At 40.1% G+C, this 18450-nt stretch overlaps 4 protein-coding genes across 4 annotated transcripts in view; 2 read left to right on the top strand and 2 right to left on the bottom strand.

Moving 5' to 3' along the window:
• The first annotated feature begins 361 nt into the window (after positions 1-361).
• On the top strand, positions 362-4436 carry lyrm9 (LYR motif containing 9). The gene is made up of 4 exons (XM_079677766.1): positions 362-501; positions 1460-1601; positions 4018-4110; positions 4195-4436. Exons 1-4 carry the CDS (start codon positions 404-406, stop codon positions 4210-4212), a joined length of 351 nt encoding a protein of 116 aa, XP_079533892.1. The 5' UTR covers positions 362-403; the 3' UTR covers positions 4213-4436.
• A 797-nt stretch (positions 4437-5233) lies between these two features.
• On the bottom strand, positions 5234-8357 carry LOC307037050 (piggyBac transposable element-derived protein 4-like). Its single transcript, XM_079677758.1, has 3 exons — positions 8224-8357; positions 7679-7853; positions 5234-7273 (listed from the first exon to the last, which is right to left on the bottom strand). Exons 2-3 carry the CDS (start codon positions 7816-7818, stop codon positions 5569-5571), a joined length of 1845 nt encoding a protein of 614 aa, XP_079533884.1. The 5' UTR covers positions 7819-7853; positions 8224-8357; the 3' UTR covers positions 5234-5568.
• Positions 8358-10360: 2003 nt separating this feature from the next.
• tnfaip1 (tumor necrosis factor, alpha-induced protein 1 (endothelial)) overlaps positions 10361-18450 on the top strand; it is a 77268-nt gene continuing 69178 nt past the window's right edge. Inside the window, exon 1 of the mRNA XM_079677762.1 lies at positions 10361-10544. The gene's annotated coding sequence lies outside the window, so the exon portion shown is untranslated. The remainder of the gene's footprint in view (positions 10545-18450) is intronic.
• LOC307036720 (E3 SUMO-protein ligase ZBED1-like) lies at positions 11926-18409 on the bottom strand. Its single transcript, XM_079677287.1, has 2 exons — positions 14570-18409; positions 11926-14298 (listed from the first exon to the last, which is right to left on the bottom strand). The coding sequence occupies exons 1-2, from the start codon at positions 15542-15544 to the stop codon at positions 13399-13401; spliced, it is 1875 nt and encodes a 624-aa protein (XP_079533413.1). The 5' UTR covers positions 15545-18409; the 3' UTR covers positions 11926-13398.

The raw sequence follows: 18450 nt of genomic DNA, 5'->3' as shown, positions 1-18450 counted from the left end.
CACAGGAAACACAGGACCAACCCTTTATTCATTGCTGTCAAAAATCTGTCAGGACAGTGAAAATGAGCATCAAGGAGGATAATGTGTTAACAAGGCTTATATTAGGACACACTAGACTGAACAAAAGTAGGAACATCTCCATCAGGATTATGTGAACACTGCCAGGTTGAGGAAACAGTATGTCACTCTGTATTGTGGCAAATACAGACAAGAAAGAGGAAGGAAGCTTGGAGTGGAACAACCAAATCTCAAATAAATATATTATACATTGGGTTTATTATATTATTAAAAGACAAACAGAGTCAACAAAGATTATTTTAATTGTATTTTATTTATTTATTTTTGGGGGGTAGATAATTCTGGTCCACACTCCAATACAGCAGGTGGCGGTAATGCACCTTTAATGCTGGTTGCCACCCGCCATAAAACCGTAAAAATAAGAAACAGTAGTTATTTAAGATGCTGCTCGAGTGCTGACACTGACAGCCTTCACTACGGACAGTATGTATCACAGCTAGTAACGTGATCTTACAGTTTGTTGGTGGTGCTCATTTACTGTAGCTACTGTGCTAACACTACGGCTCTCTGTCTGCTGGGTTGTGTGCTAGCTTTCTATCTGCGCAATGTGTACATGCAGCAACTCTGTTCAGCTAGCCAATGCAATGATAGCTAGCTAACAGCTCAGCTCATTTAAGGATACAGAGGAGACAATTATTAAATTAAACATGTTCTTTATAATGGAAGACATTGTCTGTGTGCCTGACAAATGTAACTTTGTCAAGTTAAGTAAAAAAAAGCTATTGTTGCTGTGTGTGGGAAAGTTATAATAAGTATAATAATAAAAGCAATAAAACAAACAATGGTTTTAATAATAATACAAGTTATAAAAACAGAATGATGCAATTAATTAGATGTATTAAAAAAGAATAGTAATAATTGTAGTATTCATAATGATTATAATAATAAAAGTTATACAAAATAATAATATTTATAGTAATAATAATACATGTATTAATGATAATATAAATATAATAATAATACTTTTTATTTATACAGTACCTTTCAAACTAAGTTCCAAAGTGCTTTTTCCTAAATATAGAACTTAAGACCAAATAAATTAAAAACAGCCAATACACAAATGATAAAATACACATGGAATAAAACTGATAGCAACACGTAAATACAATTAACTAATCCCATTAAAAAAAAAGTGATTTTTAAAAGTGTTTTGCATCGTCACTTAACTGAACTCCCACTAAATGAAAGCAAACTTTCAGGAAATTCATGATGCATTATCACATCCTGAAATAAAGATGTATGCCATGATTTTAATTTTGTTCTGTTCCAAATGCAACGGACATAAAGGGAGGCATATTAAATACAGAGTTGGTCAAACCAGTTTCAATATGCAGAAAGTCTATACCTAGGGTAAAAAAGATTCCACCATTTGTATCCACAGTAACTTAACCAAAGGAGGGACAATGCTACCTTTAGTTGGAGCGGAGCTGAAACCGGTGCAGCTGTACCGACACCTCCTCCGGTGCTGCAGGCAGTTACCCACAGAAGCCATGCAGAAGCATTACCGGCACGCCATCAGACAGGTGAGGACGCCATGTGCAGCTACTGCTTTCAAGATACATGCTTTTGAAATGTTCTTGTACATTATAGTCAAGTTTCCAGCTGAGAGTCCTGTAATGAACCTTCGAAATGTCGAGTACAGCAAAGTTTAATGTTAGGCAAATTGAGGATGCCGAGTCCATTTCTTACATTTTCAATATTAAGAATTGCGGTTTTAACCAGAAAATGCCAATATTTTAACTCTGTGGGCTGATTTTTATTACATTCTTTGGTCGATTTGGAAGATTTAGTGGACTCTGGTTCATTTGAATTGGACAGATTGCCTATTTATTTGAAGATGATAATTATTGGAAATAATAATTGTAATTTTCTTCTCTCTAATTCCAATGGTTGCGACACTACTAATGGTAGTCAAAATCAGCCCACCGGGAGTAGAAATATGGCCACTTTCTGGTTATAACTGCCATTTTTAAACCAGATAATGTCAGAAATGGCATCCTCCATAACCCCCAAAACCACTCATTTTATAACTATTGTCCACATTGGATATAATGCCATTAATTTAAATGAAGGCAACTTATGCTTATTGTGCAAATTGCCCAAAATATGCAAGTAAGCATCTGTCAGTCTCTATGTGCTGGGGACCCCTACTATACATTTCCAGGTTCACTATACTGGCAACTAGACCATTACATTACTGTACATGTCATTTAGCTTACAATGTTAACCTAACCAACTGGCATACACTTCCATACTGTGTAGACCAGTGATATGTATCCACTGTGCCGTAGCACACCAGTGCTCCGTAAGAGATCGTCAGGTGAGCTGTGGGAAATGTTCAAACTTCACTGAATTGGCCCAAAGAAATTGTATTTAGTTGCTTAAAATTATTTGCCACTGTTGAGCGTTTGTGCCTGCAACCAGTGGTAGCGTTACACTTTTTCGAGGATCATAACATTTCCGTCATAATCCATTATTACCCGTCATTTTATTTTTTATGTTTTAATGATGAGACATATTTATGTTTGGGTTCTAAGCAGCAAATGTTCATTCATTCCTTTTTTTTATGATTCCTACAGAACTTTTAAGGGCATGCAGAAAAAAAAAGATGAACAGAGACAGCGACCTTGCGGTCACTTTTCATGTCAAAACAAATATGAATGATTTATTTTTCCTTGACGCTTGCTTGCCCCTCTGCTGCTGGCTGAACGTTGTCAGTTTTAGTCTTACTGGCTTGTCCTTCATCCTCCACCGCATCAATCCCTCTTTTTTCACCTCGTTTATCCACACCATCACAATTACTGGGCTTATTAAAAAGCTTCGGACGATCAGCTGCCGTGACATTTTGCGATTGCTAAAGCCGGTTAATAAACGAGGTAATCATCGAGGTCAAATACAACACTAGACAATAACTACTTAATATGCACACACTCGCCACCAACTGGAGAGGCGTGTGAATTACTAAATAAGTTACAGTAGAGTACAGTAGATCGCCACTAAGGATGTAATATAATGTGGACCACTGGTGGACATTTTGGCGCTGTTCCGAGTTGTGTTCTAATCTGTCAAAATGACAGACTGCTTTCAGATGTTTCCATCATTCTTGGAAAAATACGGAAAATATTCGGTTAACGCGACCTCTGCCTGCAACGTAGCAGCAACGTCCTGGACAAACTTCTCACCCAGATGAAGATCATAGAATGAGTGGTGGTCTAAAGAAAGTAAAAACGGTGAGCTTGAGGCAACAACCGTCTCTTTAAAACAAAAACAAAGCTGCCAATATAGATGCACATATTTTTTTTTAAATCTGTACTGCCCATAAACATGGTACAAAGGTTTGCTATATCTGACATCTGACACTGTCCAATGTGTTTATTGTCATTTCTAAAGTCTAACAGTCTTTGACTGAGACCCTCATCCAAAATCCTGAGTTGCTGCTTTCTTAGCTAAAAGTAAAATAATGATGAACAGATATTAAGATAGCTATTAGTGATTGCTGTGAATGTTTTCTCGTCAGTATAATCTACCAAACATTGTGCTGTGATCCGGAAACACATCGTCAACCACGTGCCAGTAGTTGACAGACAAATGTGCCAAAAGTCCTTAGGGCTGCCTCAAAGAATAATATTTATTGTCAATTAATTTGGCGACTGTTTTCTTGATTAATTGATGATTAAAAAAAACTATTCTGATCTTATTTCCTGTGAACAATCAAAGTAAAACATATTTCTGAACCTTGCTGTAAACACTACATGAGGAAGAAGACCTGTCCTCCATAATATACCATTCTCTCATTATATTGAATTCTTCTAGTTATTGACACATCATTAAACCTGTTAAGTGTGGTTCTCCTAGCCTGGAAAGATGAAGCACTTTCTGCTTAATGCTTCCTCATTGTGAGCATCAAAGCCCTTAATCATCCTGGGTTTTGGTTTCCAGGGTTACACCAGTCACGCGGATGAAGACGACCAGGAGAGGGTACAAATGATCGTCCAAAGAGCTGTCGTAGATGCCGACTGGATTCTTACAAAAGTAAGAATAAAGGCCTTTTGAATTTCAAAATAAAGTACAAATACTGTAAACAATGTCATTTTTAATTCTCGTTTTCATTTGCAGTATTCCAAGAACAAATGAGGCTCAAAAACCATGAATATGTCCCGGGGGGTTTCACGTCGTAGAGATGGAGATTTTTCTGAGTCTTGAGTTGATATTGTATCAACAGCCATGATAACGCAACATCGGCTGTACTGTATGGAATGATATCAATATTCTTCATCAATAAAGATGTAAATACTATTTATGGAGTGAAATGACTATATCATGTATTTATTTTTCAATAAAATACATTCTAAACTATAGCTTAGTTGTCTTATTTATGGAGTGGAAATTTGACATGAACTGACACTTAATGAGCAGATCTATATAGTGCAATATGGGTAAACACAAAGGAATTAATTGAGCTGAAATAATACATTAATATGAAAGTTAAATGAAGCTTAGCGCAAGTTCAATCAGGAAGACCATATGTATATCCTGTCACACATATTTCCATCTTACTACGCTCACCCTCAGAGCCATTTAAGGAGAGTAAACGGAAGTTCAAAATGCTTGATCGTCAGGTGATTCACGTAGACTCTGTTCCAGGAAGTTCTTGGCGGTTCTTTTTTTTATAAATAAAATCCACTAATATTTGAGGATTAGTGTAAACAGCTAGCTTACCTGCCTTGTTAACATATTTAAGGCTAATTCTACCTCGGTTAAAGAACGTTTTTATTGCTTTGAATTCTTAAAAAAGGATAGTGTGTTCTTAAACGGATCCAAGTCTCAAAAATAGCTCTCTTCCTTATTGTGTAATTTTTAACTCCCTCCATCCCGCAAAACAAATTAATCCTTTTTCTCTAATTCCACAACGTTGGATGAAATGACATTAACCCTCTGGATTCTATAGGTATTTTCTTTTTTAGAAGACTCCTTAAATCACCTTTTAAATGTACTCGTTATAAAATGGCACCCCATCTGTTACATATCCAGAAATGTAAGTCACTCACCTTGGAGCGCTGTGTGATAAGATAATTAGCTCTAAAGCTGAACATTGACACTCTATTTTTGGAAATCTTCAAAACTCTTGTGAAAACAGATTTACGCGAGTCATCCAAATGTTTTGGTGGTTTATCAAAGTCTTAGGTTAAAAAAACTAGTGTAATATATGAAGACCAATCAATGTGTAATTCATGTCTAAAATGAAACTTTGTAAATTCGTATTTTCAATAAAATATTTATCACTCTACTTTCACCAAAGCAGGGCCTGAGATACATTAGGAATGATTAATGCCTTCATACTACACACCAATATTCATGTGATGTGTACAAATACAAATTGAGCATTAGAACTTGTTTTAACCAACAATGTATTCTAGATGTAAAAAAACACTTGATACAATACATCAGAACTTTACTCTCAACTATTTATAAAAACACTTTCACTCCGATTCAGTCCTCATGCCATGCCTCAAAGCAGTTGCGGTCCAATAAGAGACAAAGGGCCACATCACACTGCTTGCACTTCCAAGGCGTGTCCTTTCTCATGCCTTGGATGTGGCAGTGTTCGCATCTCCTGCGTCCTGTGGTGGCCTTTCGGCTGATGCCTGATGCCTTGACATCAGCAATGGACACAGGAAGATGAGAAGCAGGTCCCCGGGCAGGCGGTGTATGGAGAGGCTTGCCACAGAGCTCAGCACTCAGCTCCCCCATGAATGCTCTGCGTGTCATGGGCCTTTTCTTTTGTGACTGACAGATTTCCTTGTACAAAATGAAGCTGTTTGTAGTGGCAATGTCCAGGAAATGATAAAATATGCTCCTGTACCAGCGCATGGTTTTGTGCTTTGCAGAGTAGTGGTGTATAAGCTGATCTGACAGATGAACTCCACCCATGTGTTCGTTGTACTCGGCAAAAGGTGTGGGACAGGGGGTCTCTACTTGGGTCCAGGAGCCATCCCTCTGCTTCTGCTTTCTCTGCACAGTGTTGCCAGAGTATGCTTCATGGATGGTGGAGCAGACGGATACTTCCCTGTTGTCCATCCATTTGACAAATACCAGGGGGCCCTCCCTGATCCATCTTAGGGAGCCTCTTTTGGATTTTGCTGTTAGAGCATTAGTCTGTGTCCTTGGGCAGTCCTTGCAGTTTTCTCTGTAGGTCCCACAGGCAGCGAACTTTAGGGCATGGAGAGCCTTGAACAGCTTTGGGCTGGTGTAAAAATTGTCCATGTAAATATGGTAACCTGTCCCAAGGTAACCTGCATGCACCAGAGACATTACCACATCATACGACAGGCCATGTCCGGAGCAGATGTCGCTTTTGCCGGTGTAAACAGAAAAGTCTACTGTGTAACCATTCTTCGAGTCGGTTAAGGCGAACAGCTTGAATCCCCACTTGGTAGGTTTGGCCTTCATGTACAGGGTAATTACAGTCTTGGCCTTGGAGTCAAGCTTCCTCTCATCCACAGCCAGGTATTTATGGGGATGGTAATAGGACATACACGCAGTCTTGATGCTGTCCATGAGGGGTTTCAATCGGAACAGTCTGTCATGATCAGGTGTGCCCTTTTTGCTGTCGTTTTGGACATCCTCACCAGGGTCGCTGAGATGCAGGTTCCAGGATATTGTCCTGTATCTGTCACGTGACATGACCTGTGCTGGCAGAGGCACTGACAAAAAATGATCCTGCCTCCAGTAATCCAATACCGTGTCCAGTTTCAGCAGGGCCATGTATAGAAGCAGCCCCATGTATTTATAAAAATCATCTACAGTCAAATCAATCCATTTGTATTTTTTCCCGTTTCCCATCTGCTTTGCAGCTTGTTTGTTTGTGTTGATACAAATTGTCTGTACTGTTTGTGCACTGAAAAAAAGTTTGAACAGGTCAAAGGGTTTGTATTTCCATCTGGAGCTGAGCTGTGGCCCGGGTGTGCGAGCAGGTTTGAAACTGGGGACAGGGGGTGCAGTGTCGGGGTCTTTGTCTGTCTTCCAAGACAGTGATGCTGGCTGCTGTGTAGGTGGGGATGACGGTACATGGGCTGCTATTGGCTCTGTGGGAAGTACGTGTTCTCTACGAGTCCTCTTTGCTGGACCTTGATCAGCGGTAGATCTTGACATGGTGGCAGGCACCGATGGAAGTTCTGGCTGCTGTGAATCCTCCCTGTAAAACAAATTAAAATGTAGGACAATAATAATTACTACTAGTTAATTGATCTCTCTCTCTCTGTCTCCGTCTCATCTCTACAGAACAGTATGGTAAAAACAATCACAGGCAGGCACACATAAATATATCTGTGACAAAGTCTCATCTGTACAGAACAGTATGATAAAAAATATAGATTGCAAAAACATGTCTATATGCACTATAAATGTCTCCGTTGTAGGACGAATAAAGGATTATCTTACTCATATACACCTCATTTTTACACACCAAAATAACTTTTACACAGAGTACAAGTTGACTAATGGAGTTTTTTGTTCTCAAAAAAAGTTCATTTTCGCAGTATATCCTATGGGTATATCCCTCAAATGGCAAGTGCACTATTACTGTTATATTTACACTTACCCATCTTCAAATGGATCCTTGTTGTCCCAGTATTCTTCTTCTTCCGATGAGTCAAAGCCTTCAGGTTCTGATTCACCATCATCTTCACTACTGCTAGCCAAAATGATCTCTAGCTCAGCGGCAACGGTGGTTTTAGCCATGTTTCTGTCTCCTCTCTCTTCCACACACAGACAAACTGATGGGAGACACGTGTGTTAAATGTTTTTTTTTTGTGTCCATTGGTAATTTCAGACCGACATGGCTGCCGGCCGAGATTTCCTTGACGGACACACGAATCTACCAATCCCACACAGTGTAACACAAAGTCCAGCTGCTATTTGCTGCTGTGAGTTGGGTAAAGTCTCACAAGAGGTACCACTACCGCGGGAAAGCTACAGTTCCAGCGATTTACAATGAATAAGCTGTTAATGTTTCACGTAGGTTGCTAACTGTATCCGGTATCCCCTAAAACTACTAATTTAGTTGGGGATAATCCACTAACATGCACATGTTCATTGGATTCAGATGTGCTGATATTATCCAATCTAAATCTTTAAAAGTCTTACCTTTAAAAGTTCATCACAAACGGCCTATTATGCTCCAACTCTTCTTCTTCTTCTTTAGTGTTTATTGGCGGTTGGCAAACCAAATTTTAGGTGCATTACCGCCACCAACTGGACTGGAGTATGGACAAGAGACGATGCAGAAAACAATAAACAAAATAAAACAAACAAAAAACAACAAAATAAATAAAACCAAAACTCTAGATTATTTTAAATTGATCAATTTCTCTAAGAAACGTAATAAGCTCACAATACATATTGCCTGATGTTTTCCCTAACAGCCCTGATAGCGAAAAGTCAATGTATTTTGCTTTCTTCAGTGTTTGGAAAAGCACATTTCTCTGAATATTATATTTCCTGCAATGCAGCAAAACATGTTCAACCGTTTCTGGCTGGCTACATTGTGTACACTTTCCGGTTGGATGCTTTCCTATTACCCTTAATGTATGATTGAGACCTGTGTGACCTATTCTCATCCGAGAAATGACATTTTCCTCCCTTCTTTTAAACCCCACCTTCCTTCTATCACCCACATACCTTTGAATGTTATAAAGATGTCTTCCTGTGTCACTAAGGTCCCAATGATCTTGCCATGTTGTTTGCGCATATATATGTATGAATGTTTTAACCTCCGCTTTGCTGAGCGGAACTTCAATGTCTATATTCGTAATTCTGAGTGTTTGTTTGGCCAGAATATCCACCTGTTCATTACCCTCCACACCAACATGAGCAGGAACCCAGATGAAACGAGTTGCTATGCCTTTGATTTGCATTTTATACAAAATTAGAAATATTTCATTTATTATGTCCATTCTAAATGAAGATCTGCCTGATCGTATACTCGATAAAGCTGAATAGCTCTCAGATGCAATTACAGTATTATGTATTCCTTTCTCCTCTATCCATTCCAATGGCAATACCAATGCCAACAACTCTGTGGTGTATACTGACACATGGTCTGTTACCCTTTTCTTTATATGTGAATTACTCACTGGGATATAAACTGCTGCCCCAGCACGCCCTGTCTCTGGATCTTTGGAGCCATCTGTAAATATGATTGTTGAGTCTGAGTGATATCTTGCAAAATAATTCTGGACTATGCGCCATACTGGTATTTCTTTCTTTTCCTTCAACTCTTTTTGTATATTGAGGTCTACACTTGGCAATGGGAATAACCAGGGTGGAATGGACGAGATTGCAACTGTGGGGCAATACTGTATTTGATTCAATCCTATACTTGCCGCTTTAACATCACCAATCCATCCAAAACTTGTTAAATGTGACTCATTGTGCTCCCAGCAGTCTTTCAAAATACTTTTCGCTGGATGACTATCACCATGCCCCTGAAGGTTTACCCAGTATGCCAACATTAACTTTACTCTTCTTATCCTTAAAGGCATTTCTCCCATTTCTACCTGTATTGCTGATACTGGAGATGTTTTAAAAGCTCCACTACAAATCCTCAGGGCCTGAGCTTGTAGGACATCCAGCTTTTTAAGGTTTGATTCTGCTGCTGCCATGAACGCTATACACCCATAATCGAATACAGGTCTCATGAGTGCCCAATATATGTTCAGTAGTGATGACCTACTCGCTCCCCACTCCTGTCCCACCAAACACCGAAGTACATTGTTGACCTTTTACATTTACTTTGAACTTTTCCGATATGATTGCTCCACGTTAGCTTTCCATCAAACCAAACACCAAGAAATCTTATAGTATTTACCTGTTCAAGAGGTTGCTCATACAATTTTAATGATACAGGAGCAATTTTATGAGGGCGCTGCAGCACCCCCTAGCGGCAGGCAGGGGGTGCGGAGCTCCCCTGTCTGAATTATTATTTGACGGTTATTGCTGCTCCCGCTGTGCATAATCTGTGTAATATGTAGCCAATAAATTCCACATTGTTGGTCAAATAATATTTTGGCCTGCCCCGAATGTTTTTTCTGTAGCCCCGGACAATTCTACCTCATTAATATAATACATTAACCGTGCTTTACGTGAACCTCATCAAGACACTAGAAAGGACGGTAGGACTGTAATTTCCCGTTTTCAGTGAATGCAACAGAGGCAAGACACCGGACCAATCAGAGAGTTGCATGGAAATAAAAGTGTGCTTGTGCCATTCAAGCTCGCGGCTCTGTGTGTGTGCGGAAATAGCGCATTTAGTGTGTGTGAGAGAGGGGCAGTGAGAGAGAGACCGGTGCCAGCAGCAGGGACCGTGTAGTTAGCATCTGGTTAGCTAGCTGCACTAACGGACATACGGAGCTGTTTGTTCCACAACAAGCTGGAGGAGAGCTCTCCTCTCAGACTGAGAGGCTCAGGTGAGCTAAAGGACTCTCTGAGTGTTTAGATAGTTAACTTTAGTCTAAGTTATCTCAGTGGGTCTCAAACGGTTTGGTCAAAAATTATTCAAAAGATTATTTCCGCGGCACACCTTCATATGATCAGTATAGTTATAAAAAAAATAAGAGAATAAAGGAAAAACAGTTATGAAATACTATATGGCAGTAAAACAAGAATACAGTTTGAAAGGAGAGTGATTTGTAAAAATATCCATAAAGAAAAAGAACATCTGCTTACAGTTGTGTTTCATCTAGGTGTTGAGAGATGTATCCATAGATCTCTTAATGTTGCTCTCAAAGTGCACCAGATTGATGCTTTTAACTTCAATATTTAAAAAAAATCTTCCCGGGGGAGCATCCCCCCGGACCCCCCTAGAGGAGTTGAGGTCCGCTCCCCACTCGTAAAAAAATAGCACTTTACCCCTGCCTATATGCCGTGAGCTGATTATCGAGCCTTCATTGTAACAGTCGCGGGTTTACTGTGTGATTGCGTGTGGGGAGTTTTTTTGTGCGTGCTCTATAGTGCCCGTAATTTTGTGTTCACTGGAGTCCAGCACCTCAGCACCCCCACTCAAAATACCTTCCCGCGCCTCTGTGTGCTACATTGCGGCCTTTTGCCCACAAAGCCCCATCATCTGCATACAAAGATTTTCCCACACTTGGATGAACTTGATTAAAAATGTCATTTATCATTATATTGAACAACAACGGACTACATACACTACCTTGCGGAGTACCATTTTCCACATCATACACACTTGAATATTCTGCACCTACTCTTACTTGTATTTTCCTTGCCTGTAAAAAATTCATAAACCAATTATATGCTTTACCACCAATTCCCAATGATTTTAACTTGATTAGTAGTCCTTCCTTCCAGAGCATGTCATAAGCCTTTTCAATATCAAAGAAGACTGCAATCACTACTTCCTTGTTAGTCTGTGCTTTCCTGATGTCTGATTCTAAGCACAATATAGAATCCATTGTATTCCGACCCCTACGGAACCCACATTGATATGGTGATAACAGAGCTTTACTTTCTAAGATATATGTCAACCTTTCTGTAACCATTCTTTCCATGATTTTGCATAAATGCGATGTCAGGGCAATAGGTCTGTGGCTAGATGGATCTGAAGGGTCTTTCCCTGGCTTTAGTATGGGCACTATTATCGCTTGTTTCCAAACCGAAGGAAGTTGGCCTGAATCTCACACCCTATTAAACAATCTTAACACAATGACTAGAGTGTTATCCGTCATATATTCCAACATTTTATAGCAAACACCATCTTTCCCAGGAGTGGTTTGACGAGCACTAATAATTGCTTTCCTCAACTCAAACATACTAAAATGCAGGTCCACCTGATCCCCTAACACTTCTACTCTATCCAATATTCTCGGGTTTTCCATTCGTGTATTATCTCTGCACTGCCTGGCTTCCTCTGTAAGGTTATCTGAACTATGAACTTTCTTAAATGTCTGAGCTAGAAGTTCCGCCTTTCCTAAGTTTGTGACAGATATTATGTCCCCTCTGCTCAAAACTGGCAACTCATAATTCCTTCGAACTCCCCCCATTCTCCTAATCATGCCCCAAACATCTGCAAGCTGTACTTCTCTTCCAATACTATTGCAATATTGCCTCCAAAAAGTGCATTTTTGCATTCGTATCGTCCTCCTTACTATAGCCTGGGCCCTTTTATACTGATTCAAAGCTTCCTGAGAATGGAGTTGTTTGAGTTGTCTGAATGCTTTATTTCTGTCTTTAATGGATTTGTTACATTCACCATTCCACCAGGGTACACTCTTGGTGCGCCTAACTCCTTCAACTTCCGGAATTGTTTCTTTAGCTGAATGTATGATAACCTTAACGAGCTCCTCATTCAATTTATTTATATCATCATAATTTTCCTCTTCAAGTGTTTTACATCTATTCGTACTTACAACTTGGAAAGCATCCCGATTAGCCTTTCCCAATTTCCATCTAAGAATTTTCTTCCTCTTTTCAAAACGTATGTTGGTCCCAACTTTAGTCATTACAGGATAGTGATCACTGCCCACTGTAGTGCTTTACCACACTCCATGGACTTATACCTGCTATATCACTAGACACAAATGTCAGATCGAGTACTGTTTCTATATTCTTTGTACAATTATATCTTGTTCCTTCCCCAGTGTTAATACACACTAGCCCGTGGTCATCTATAAATTCCTCAACTACTGCACCATTTGCATCTGTGCTACTGCTACCCCATAGTGAGTTATGTGAATTAAAATCCCCACACCATATGACTTTGTCTTGCAGTGAACCCCCAGCATCCTCTAATATACTTTGATCTAATTTCCCACACGGATTATAATAATTTACTATATCTATAGGTAGGCCTGTCACGATAATTAATTTTGTTGGACGATAAATTTTCCTGGAAATTATTGCGATAAACGATAATATTGTCGACCGTTGTAAGACCATTTTAGACCACTGACATAATGATAATATATAATAATAATTCAAGTACAACCTTTCAAAGAGAACCTTTTATTGAACATTGCAAATTAAATGTGAAATAATATTGAAATATATAAATGATATATAATAAAAACAAATAAATTAAAATAATTAAATAAATCACACACAACCAAAACAATACATTAAATAGACTCAGGCTTGAAAACAGAGCTCTTGTGGCCAAAACAGGCAATTGCATTTTAAAATGCAGTAGTAAAATAAATATGAGCAGACAAGCAAAAAAAACTCCTTAAAACAAAATTCAAGTGTACAGGTCACTGTCCATACAAAGATCCAGATGCCTCAATAGGCCATATCCAAATCTATAAATCAAAGATTCCGAGCAAGGAACACCAACATGTTTACCTTGTGGGGCTTAAGGCAGGATCTCTCTGGGGTAGCAATGTTGCCAGCTGTGCTGAACATTCTCTCTGAGCTAGTGCTTGTTGCACAAATGCACATGTATTTTTTTGCTAACTTGGCCATTAAAGGAAATCTCCTCTGATTATCACGCCACCACATCAAGGGATCGGATGATGCATCAACTGCTTCTTCCTGGAGGAACTTTGTCAGCTCTAAATCAACAAGTACTCTTTTTGGGAGCACAGCCTGGGGCTGACTTGTGGTTAATTGGGCTTTTCTGTTCTGTAGAAGGTCACTCAGCCTCTTCTTCCTGGCAGGTGCTGGTGGAGGTTCATCATTTCCTCCTGCAGCTTTACTGCAGCTCTCTTCGCTGCTGGCACCTTCTCTGCTTCCTTGTTGCTCTTTCATGTCCAGTAGCTCTTGCACAAGCTGTTGCCTGACATCATCCAAGACTTCTGCATCCTCCATGCTACCACGATACCTCGGATCCAAGACGGTGGCCTTGGTCAACAAGAGCTGGATGTTTGGCGGGCTGTATTTCTGTGCCAATACCCTGCACATGTTGCTCTTTATGTTTTCTGTGAGTTCAGTGTCATCGGGGCCTGGTGATAAAAGTTCACCTTTTAGTAGTTCCAACACAGGCTTAACTGAGGACGCTGTGACATGTTTTTCCGCTGATAGCACATCTGTGAAATCAGCCACTGGCTTCATTGCTGCATTTATGGATTCTAACACAGAAACATCCTGCCAGGTTGGGGTCAGGTGGCCATGTTTTCGATCCTCAACGAGGACACGTCTTATGGCTGGGAGTTGCTCCAGCACCCTCTCTATCATCTTTTGCTTTGTTCCCCATCGTGTGGCGACATCCTGTGGGAAAGATAACATGTTATTTTTCATTAGTCTAAATCAACATAATTAAACAAATACTACTTTTCCCATTTCCATTATTTATCACAAATAATTGTACATGTTATTATAATGTAACCAACGATCTAATACATGCTAATGAAAGAACATTACAGGTCCATATGTAATTCACAAATTAAAAATAAGAACTCTTTATTTAATCTTAAATGAACCTTTAACATATTTTTTGTTAAATATTAACACAACTATCAATGATTTATCCATCACTCACCAGTATTAGACTGTGTTGGGGGAGATTGGCTTCAGTCTGTGCCTTTCTCAGGTCTCTCTTCTTTAGCCAGCTGAGGTTGAAGGTGTTTACAAGATTCCTACACACTCCCATGGCACGTGCTGTGCGATCCTTGTCACTGTCCAAACCATGAGACACAGCCAAATGGAGGTTGTGGCCAAAGCAGTTGAGCCATGGCAATCCGAGTTGGTGTATTGCAGCCACAATGTTAGCACCATTGTCTGTGGTTATACAGGCAAGTTTGCTCTCCTCCAGTGCCCAGTCTGCTAAAGCAAACTGCAGGTTTTCTGCAAGTATGTTAGCAGTGTGGTTGTCCGGTATGTACCTGGTCTCTAAACACTTCGACTGCAGAGTCCAGTCATCTGTAATGTAATGCACGGTTAAGCTCATGTATGGTGTCATATTAGAGCTTGACCACATATCGGTAGTTGCAGAGTAAAAAGAGATGTCTTTTAACTCTTTCAGAACTTTGTCTTTCACCTGGTTGTATAGACTTGGAATGGCAGTTTGGGAGATGAAGGTTTTTTTCGGCAGTTCGTACTGCTTGTCAAAAGTTTGCAACATTTCTTGAAATGCTTTTTTTTCAACTATGTTAAATGGCTGCATCTCTTTGGCTATGAAGCGGCTTACGCTGTCTGTGAGCGTGAGCCATTTTGTGCTATCGCGTTTGTATTTGCCTTGACGGGCAAATGCATCGGTTATTGCAGAATGTCGGGAAGGTGGGGGCTCTCCATCTCCAGCTGCCGTCTTTGCTCCCAGCTGGAAAAACGGAATGGGGTGGTTGTGTTTCAAGTGCAGTTTGAGATTTGTGGTATTGCTAGCTTTTGTTGCTACCTTTTTCAAACAAATGCGACACACCGGCTCATTAATATCCGTAGGTTGGCCTCGTTCATTTGGTTTGAATCCGAAATACTCCCACACCGGAGATGTGGAATTAGGTTTTGTAACCAATTCCATTTCTATTTAAATTCCCCTCGAGTAAGTCACACGTTGTCTCCTGCTTGTCTCGCTATATTATTAATGTGGATGCTAGATCATGCTGCTACACTGCTGCACGTGCACGTGGAGTGTCTGACTCCTGACCTGGCTCTGTGTGTGAGCCCCGCCCCTCGCAGCCCGCCAGGCCGGCAGAAGCAATGCGGACGCGCGTGGCCGGCAGCCACAGCGCGCGCGCCTGGCGAAAATTCTGGTCACATCCTTATGTAAACGCCAATTTATCGAGCTCAGAAAAGTTATCGAGTCCCTTTTTTATTTATCGCACGATAAGTCAATTTATCGATTATCGCGACAGGCCTATCTATAGGTCCTCTATCATTCCATACCCTTATAACTATTGCTTCATGATCTGTACTTACATGCATAACTTTGTAACTTACACCACTCTGTATGAATGTTGCAACTCCTCCCCCTCTGCCAGAGTCCCTATCTCTTCTAACTGCAGTATATCCCTTCACAATAAAATCCAGTTGTGGTTTCAGCCATGTTTCCTGAATACAAATTACATTAGGTTTCTCTCCCAGATTGTCATTATATTTTTTAAACTCTTGTCCATTTGCAATTAAACGTCTGGCATTCCACTGCAGTACAACTAACACCATCAAGTTGATCCACTGCATGTCTGAGATTGTTGGACGTCATCATTTAGTATATCTTTCACACTTTCCCACTGCATCCCTTTCACATCAAGGTACTTTTCAGCTGATCTGACAATTATTTTTATTCTTTCATTCCGGCTTTTAGTCTGCGCTGAACAGTTGATAATCTCTGCCATAAACAATACAAACTCTGTTTTACTCACTATCAGAGTGTCCTCCTTCAACTTAACACAGTTGTGGACTTTTTCTGTTTCTTTGCTCTTATTCTTGTTTTCCATTGTAACCTGCGTTCCTCCTGAAACTGTCTTTGCTGCCTCTGCATAGCTTACTCCCTGCGTCACCCTGACTCGCTGCACCTCTTCTGCTTTCTTGCTAACCTCGCATCCACGGTACGCTGAACTATGCTCCCCTCCGCGATTGCAACATTTCAGCTTTACCCCTTCTTCACATTTGCCGTATTCATGATCTCCACCACATCTGCCACACCTTTGTTTCCCTCTGCACACTGCCGCCACATGTCCAAATCTCTGACATTTAAAACATCTTATTGGTGGTGGAACATACGGTCTCACATAATAACACATATATCCAATAAGTATTTTTTCCGGAAGCCTTTTCTCATCAAAGGTGATCAGAACCGAAAGACTATCTTCTTTAACCCCATTGTGGTTTGCTTTCATGCGTTTGACATCACTTATTTTTGCATTTGTTATATTCTCTTTCACATCATCCGCTGTAATTCTGACGGGGATTCCTGTCACCACTCCCCTGACTAGCTTTTTACCACTAAACAGTCAACACTCCACTTTCTTACCCTCCACGGTACTCATCTTTATTGCCCTCCCCTGTTGCTCTCTATCCCTACATTTGATCAACATTGATCCATTCCTCAATACTTTGGCACTCATTACCTCCCCGATTTCTTTACTGATCGATTTAGTTAACCGTATAGGGTTCCACTCGCCAAACGAAGCTCCCTCTTTCGCAAGTTTCACAACCACCATGAACTCCTGTTGCCTATTTCCGACTACTCTTTCTCTCCTTTCACCCTCACTATTACTCTCATCCGAATTAGTATTTCCTTGCTTTTTACGTTTATTCCTCCTCACTATATCCCATTCTCCATTTCCATAACTCCCGCCTACTCCTTCCATGTCTCCTAACTCGCTTCCTGCCCCGTCACTTCCCTCTGCCATCTCTCATCCAGTCACAGTCCAGTGTTACCACCTGCCCTGCTCCAAATGTTTGTCCACGGTCAAGCCTCATATTCTCCAACTCTACTGCGCTGTTAGTATTTCTTCTTCTTCTTCTTGTTCTTCTTCTCTTGCTTTTGGCGGATTGCAAACAACTTAAAAGGTGCATACCGCCACCTACTGTACATGAGTATGCATCATCACATCATTCCAACTCATTAACCTATGTTCTAATCAAAATAAAATTAAAATAAATCAATAAATCAATAAAACCATTAAATAAATAAAACAAAAAACAAAACAAAACAAATCTATGTTCTTTCCTGACCTAATGTTAAATTATTTTTCCTACCCCAGTTTCACTCAAGAATTTAAACAGTGCCTTTCTGGTAGCTTTTACTCCCTCTCCTTTTGTTCCCAAAACACCAACCACACTCCACTCCCTCTCTGCCTCTAAGACTTTAGCCTTTAATTGTTCTCTTTCCGCTTTATAGATGTCACAATGTAACAATATATGTTCTACATCTTCTTTTACTGCACAGTTCCCACACTTGTTACTGTCACTTTTCCCCATGATATACAGCGTACTGTTCAAAGCCGTGTGATTTATTCGGAGTCTAGCCATCATGATTTCCTCCCTTCTGTTTCTTTCTTTATGAATATTAATTGCCTTTCTGGTCTTTCTCCCACCTTTTCTGCCAGATCTCCATCCCTTTCTTCTTAATGACTGCTTTTCCTTCTCCTTTACCAAGTTGAACTGGTAATGTTATTTGCTTTTGTAGTGCAGTTTTTGCTAATCTATCAGCACACTCGTTCCCTTTCACCCCCTCATGTGCAGGCACCCAGCAGAACTGAAGATCTATGCCGCTTCTGTGCAGTCTTAACAGGCTATGATTCAGTTCTATGAGAATGTCTTCTCTAGTAGTTGTTGTTGATTGTATGCTTTGTAATATGGACAATGAATCTGTACATATAACCACCCTATCTGGTCTGACCTCTTCAACCCACTGCAATCCTATTATTACAGCAAGCATTTCTGCTGCATACACTGATAATTGATCAGATGTTCTTTTTA

The sequence above is a fragment of the Notothenia rossii genome (assembly GCF_949606895.1).
Source record: "Notothenia rossii genome assembly, chromosome: 4".
NCBI lineage: Eukaryota > Metazoa > Chordata > Actinopteri > Perciformes > Nototheniidae > Notothenia > Notothenia rossii.
Note: the sequence above shows the minus strand (reverse complement) of the source record. Positions and strands in the feature narration are given on the sequence as shown.